The following is a 6,199-nucleotide window of genomic DNA, read 5'->3' as shown; positions in this document are numbered from 1 at the left end:
GGGCGAAAAGGAAAAGCACCAGTGACGTATGCCCGCCGCCCCTTTGTGCGTCTCCAGGTGTGGGTGTCACAGGATGGAGACGTGAATATGAAATGTTTTTTGTTTGTTTTTTCTGAGTGGGTATAGCAGTTGACCTTGGGATGACAAACACAGTTGGCTTATGGGTCTTACAGCCGTTCAGAATTTATACAACTCAGTTTCAATGGAAATGTGAAGGCATCCATCATCAGAAGCACTGACTGTAATATTCACCTTCATGAGATGACAACATTGCATGCATCATAATTTTTGACCTGCATCCTTTTTATTAATAATAACCCGTGACATGGACAATAACACGAAGGCATCAAAGTGAATCCATCTTGGAGGGCGTTGACTCATTGTCATCCTCCTGCCTCCATTCTGGTCCACCGAACTAACCAGAGACCAGCCATTATGTTCACTCAGTCATTACAAATTACACAGCCTTCATCAGATGGAGCTCATACTTTGTCACAATTGCCATCATGTGATAGTAACTCACATATACTGCCTGATAGCATTCCACGAGCTCTGTGTGTGTGTGTGTGTGTGTGTGTGTGTGTGTGTGTGTGTGTGTGTGTGTGTGGGAGAGGCTGTGTAACCTTTAAAGTAATGATAAAGTGTGCACATAGAAAACCCTTCACTGGTCTTAATGTACATATCTACATTAAATCATACTTTTATTTGTGTTCCTTTAAAAGTGGCAACATGTCAACATCTCACTTCTTCCTGTGTTGAAGCTGTGTTTTATAAAATTTTCTAATAATCTGAAGAGTTGACCCTTCAAAGTAGCGCCAACAGAACCAGTTTGAACTTGTTTTGCTGGTTGATCAGTTTAGCCTCATTTGTGACCTTCAGTGCCCTGAACATTACTCTGACACTCAGTCACATAAGTCCAGTTTCCATCCAAATGTGCAAATTTTAACAGAATTTCTGGAAAATATGCAAAAGAAAACATGTTTTTTCATCCATTGGGCCAATATTAGGCTTTGGTTCTTTGAGATAAACAGCTGGCGGTGCTAATTCTTCAGAGCAGAGCAATTCAAAAAGAAGAGCGTGCAGCAAGATGGCGTAATTAAAAGGGCAACGTGACTTTAATTGGTGGGAAACTGCAAAACGTGATGGAAATTGATAATTTATCTTTCTTTCACGTATCAAGTTGAGAAACGTTAGTCTCCTCATCGCTGTGGCAAATAAGTGTCATGCTTCACAAATATGTTTCCATTTTTACAATTTATTTGTATTGATAAATCAACTTGTCAACCTCAGCTCAGCATCACAACTTTTTTCATTGCCTTTACAGTGCACATTCTTACTTCCATTTCCACTGCCTTGTTAAGATGAGCTTTTAGGAACTTTCAAACACTCCAGTGGAATAATTATCTATCTACAAAATGTTATTTATCTTGTTATAGCGCAGTGAGACCAGAGGAGAGAACAAAGTCCAGGGAGTAGAAATAGAGTGAGAGTGCAAAGGACATTCCCATTTAATAAATTAACATAGCAGGATGGTCAGAACAGCGGGTATTTTTATGTGTACCGTTGCCATTGCAAAGAACTGTGACCGTTGCAGCAGGCTAAATCTTTATATTTCTGTGGTCAACGCACAGTGCTGAGTGTCACTCTCTTTTGAACTAGTCAAGTGACCAAACAGTTCGATGTCCATTCTACTCTCATTCTATTTCGATGGTTCAGGGTGTGTCCCTTTAGGTGAATGGGATCCTCAACTGATTGGATATAGTGATTCAAAATATGTAATTCACGTTTAGTTTAAGCCACAGCCCTAGCGATGATTTTTGATTGAAATAACTCAAACACTATTAGATCGATCGTCATGAAATTTGGTACAAATATCCATGGTGAAATTTGGTGATCCCCTGAATTGTAGCTCCATCATCATCATGTCAACATTTCAGTTTGTCCACTACTCAAAGGTTTGACCAAACACCTGACAAACCAGTGATAACCATCCACCTCGGCTGTCCTTTGTTTTTGAGTGCTAATTAGCAAATGTAAGCATGCTAACACGCTAAACAAAGAGCATAGTAAACATTATATATGCTTAGCATCAGATAAGATAAGATAATCCTTTATTAATCCCGCAGTGGGGAAATGTACAGTAGTACATCAGCATGTTAGCATCAGCATGTTAGAATGATAGCTTGCTGAAATCAGCTTTTAGCTCAAAGCACTGCTGTGTCTAAATGCAGCCTCAGAGATATGCTAGAGTGGCTGTAGACTAGTAGTTTAGTTTTTTTTCTATACTTTCATCTCTTTAGGAATCTAAAAAATTCTTAGAATGAAAGTCTGTGAAGGAAGCATGCTCTTTGTTCAAACTGTTCTCGGACTAAGGTCCACACAGAGGTCATGCCTTGTGATTAGTGAGCACAAATTGTTTAATTTTAAAGAATCACATGGCTAAAAGCACTGGGAATAACTGGTTTAAGCTGTTTCTGAGATTCACTGCGAAAAGCTCCGTATAATGTCTGGTAACAATGCCTGATAACAAATACTTAAAGATAATGTTGAATACTGTTATCTTTGTCTGTAGTTGAATGTGGATTAGTAGTTGATAAGTGATCATTTTGTATGGTCCTTCCTGTTTATTAGTACAGTCTTAAAGGCCATGGAAACACATACAGAGCATGTTTGATGAGAGATTTCTGTATTTTGTGTAGGGAGTGGAAACATTTTTATATATTTTTTGTAGTCCAACTTCTATACATTCATGCTTCCATTCAGTTTTGTCAACAATATGTTATTTGCAGATGAAATATATAAAAAGATACATAACTGTCACAACATCTTCAAAATACACAAAGACAAACGTAGTAGCTATATGTGGATTCAAACAGATACGTTTTTAAATAGGAAGCGATGCTATTAGCAGAGCTATCTGGTGACCGGGCCTGTCACTGCCTCGGTTGTTTTGGTACAACATTTTCAGGGGGAAATGTGACAAGGAGGACACGGCTTGTGTCTGTTCACTTGCTTTTCTTCTTCTTCTTCATCATCTGAGGGTGAGGAGGAGGAGCAACATGAAGAGGAGCAGCTTGAGCTCTGAGATGAATCCTCATCGCTCCCAGAGTCCTCATCATCATCTTCTTCTTCCTCAGTGCTCTGCTCTGCCTCTTGCTCTAAAGAAAAAGATATGATACAAACTCATGACGCGTTTTGGAATATCCAGAGTGAATGTTGCCGTTCGTATAAAACAGAAGGACTCTCACCCTCCAACAGCTTCCTCTGGATCAGCGGGAGGAACTCAGAGGCCTCAGGATTGTCTGGTTCGTAGATGAGAACTGGAACGAGGAGAGAAGAGGCAGCGTTGGCTGACTTCACCGGTGGCTGATTTAATGACTGACAGACATACGGTAGATGGATGCAGGACACTGACTCATCTGACACAGTTTGCTGGCCAGCTGGTAGTCTCTGTCCATCACAGCTCTGAGGAACTGAAAACACACATTTTCAATTGAGTTTTAATTTTCTCCCGACTAAGTATATCCAGGTTAAGTAAAATGCACATCTTTGACTAAAATCATGGATTAAATTGATTCCTGGCATCTGAAATATAACAAAAATGTTGCTGCAGTTTAGCCAGTCCTCTCAGCAGAGCATGAAGTGTGCAGTTATTTGATGGTGATCCGTCACTTTACCTCCGTTATCAGCTGAACTGGTGCCTTGACGTCTTCATCCTCAACATCCTCTTCCTCGGTCTGTTCTTCCTCCCTATTTGGCTCATGTGTCGTGAGAGGCATAGTTGGTGGATGAGAATGTGTTGTTCCTCCTGACAACAATTAACACCATCATCAGTTTCTTTCTTGCTACATTTATCACTTTGCATTTAAACCTACCTGTTAGTATTGCGTCTGGGGGCTCAACGCTTCTCAAGTCTTTGATTTTCAGCTCGTCATCGGGCACTGCAGCCGACTGCGTGTGTTCTCCAACCCTGAAATCACATTTAGGATTATAAACTGTGTGTTGGGAAGTATTTCATTTGTCTGATCACCCACGTTGTGAATTCAGAGTACCTTGGTGTTATCTTGGAGGATTCCTTTGGGGAGAACTCTACAGAGGAACCACAGACATACAAGACATTTAATTCAGCTAGGAAACCCTTGCATGGATTTTTTATATTTTTTGGGGCACAATAGACAATAGTAGCATATAATGTTAATCATGTGTGAACAGAAACGAGCTGAAAATGTTTGTTGATATGATGCTGCAAACAAAACATGAAACTTTCTGGAACAGTCTGGAGAAATGATGAGGAAAAAATGACACGTCTTTTAATTTTGTCACAGCTAGTGACTTTGTTTGTGACTAACTACATTTCCCAGAATGACTTTTGACAAATTGAACAAGCATGCATCAACACATACATCCATATGCTTGTGGAGAGTGATCCACAGCAATTGCAATGGAGGGTGGGTGCAAGGCTTCTATAGTTTTCTGCTATAGTATTGCTCTGAATATTGAATAAAGCACCTTTAAGATGTCTAAGGGTTGCATTGCATTCTGATCTTCTGACCAGAATTAATTTCTTTTTTCTTTTCAATTGAGAAATTGTAATTTTTGTAAACACTTTGTGAAATAATACTAATGACATGAGTTTTCCCTCAATCTCAGGGAGTTCACCACCACATACTGTCTGTATCCGGCACGGCCACACTTGGAAACCCAGACTTTTGAGTCTCCTGGCAAGAAACCTTAAGGAAGGAATACAAATAATAAGAATTACAGTTGTGACACAAAACTTGTTTCTGTCATCCAGTCTTGGTGTAGTCTGTCCCAGAATACTTACCTTTACAGAACGAAGCAGCTGGGCTGGAAAACTCCTGCTGGATGCAAAAAAAGTAAATGAAAAAATAAAAATACTGGATAAGAAATTATGTGAAATGTATATTTGCTGAGATGGGACTTTTCTTACCGAGGTTTATCTGTGACTTTGTTTTTCCCCAGTATGTTGTCTAGAACATACTGAGAATTTAAGTCTGTCATGAAAGGCAGGTGAGCAGCATAAGAACAAGGTGGAACTTAAGTAAAATCTTCTGTCTTTCATGTCAGCATTAAAAAAGGAAGTAAGTCAGGATGTGGCGTTAAATAGACTGAAGTCTTACCATTGGGTTTGTACGTCTCAGCATGAGCAGAGCTGCCAACTACGTCCAGGTAGAGTGATCAAAACTATTTTAATATTCATACAGTACAGTAGCAATGCTCAAGCATGGCCAATGTATAACCTACTCAAACAACAATGTAATGAATTACATTGTTGTTTGAGTAGTAATAGAAACACATAAACCTTTGTTAATATCAAACTAGAGTGCAATTAAACAGAACACAGTTGACTTTATTCTGTAGTGTTTACCTGTTTCTGTGGACCCGTGAAGGATTTCCCCAAACACTCAAACCTGAACATCAAATTACAGAAATCATGTAACCTTCTTATTGTTTGTGAATTAATTAGCATGGATTTTAAAATCCTAATGTTTCTATATGGATTCAAGGTTAACATGTGACACTTCAGTGGAGCTCACTGTGTTTGTTCACTTTTTTTTTTACTTAACTAGAGTTAAGTGTTTTATTTAGTCAATGAAAGCTGCTGAAGCATCATTCGTGGTACTGAAATAAATTACATTATGTCTTCAATCATGACGTCCAGTTACCAAGCTAGTTAGCTAGGTGCTAAACTAGCTTAAATTAGCAGGTAAAGTTCGCTAATGTTGTTATAATGTTGTGAACTAACGTTAAGGCACCGTTTGCTCACCTGCTCATGGATGAAGAGAAACGACTGCAACTTAAGGCACCATTTTTTTTTAATTCTGTAACTTTCCTGTAATGTCGAATACGGTCTAATACGTTTTTCTTTATGGTTAACTAGCGAAGCTAACGTTAGCTAGCTAAGTTATAGTCACTGTGGTTGTAACTCAACAGCGTTGCCGTAGTAACGGAGCTACTCCGACTCGATGTTGCCTTCATGTGCTGGCGGAAATTTTGCAATTCAAAAATTATGCAGGCCATATACAGATTCATTTTGTGCCATGACCTTTGGAGTATGAAGAAGCCGTGATGAAGTACTCTACCTTGTTGTTTTTAATTTTAAATAGGCGTTAATGCAATTCCTGTTCATTGTATGGGTTGTTAATTAGTCCATTATATAACGTTACTACCGATGTTA

At 39.0% G+C, this 6,199-nt stretch overlaps 1 protein-coding gene across 1 annotated transcript; it reads right to left on the bottom strand.

The window, feature by feature from the left end:
* Positions 1-1,263: 1,263 nt before the first annotated feature.
* erich2 (glutamate-rich 2) lies at positions 1,264-5,420 on the bottom strand. The gene is given in 12 exon segments (XM_068738267.1): positions 1,264-2,999; positions 3,001-3,158; positions 3,249-3,320; positions 3,416-3,473; positions 3,678-3,808; positions 3,876-3,970; positions 4,053-4,089; positions 4,670-4,730; positions 4,826-4,862; positions 4,952-5,015; positions 5,142-5,180; positions 5,390-5,420. Coding segments are annotated over 5 exon segments (456 nt in total). The 5' UTR covers positions 3,780-3,808; positions 3,876-3,970; positions 4,053-4,089; positions 4,670-4,730; positions 4,826-4,862; positions 4,952-5,015; positions 5,142-5,180; positions 5,390-5,420; the 3' UTR covers positions 1,264-2,933.
* Positions 5,421-6,199: the final 779 nt, after the last annotated feature.

Source organism: Cebidichthys violaceus, unplaced genomic scaffold (genome assembly GCF_023349555.1).
Source record: "Cebidichthys violaceus isolate CVI_PGR_0920_01 unplaced genomic scaffold, fCebVio1.0.p SCAF_8, whole genome shotgun sequence".
Taxonomy (NCBI): domain Eukaryota; kingdom Metazoa; phylum Chordata; class Actinopteri; order Perciformes; family Stichaeidae; genus Cebidichthys; species Cebidichthys violaceus.
This window is presented reverse-complemented; position numbering and strand designations above follow the sequence as displayed.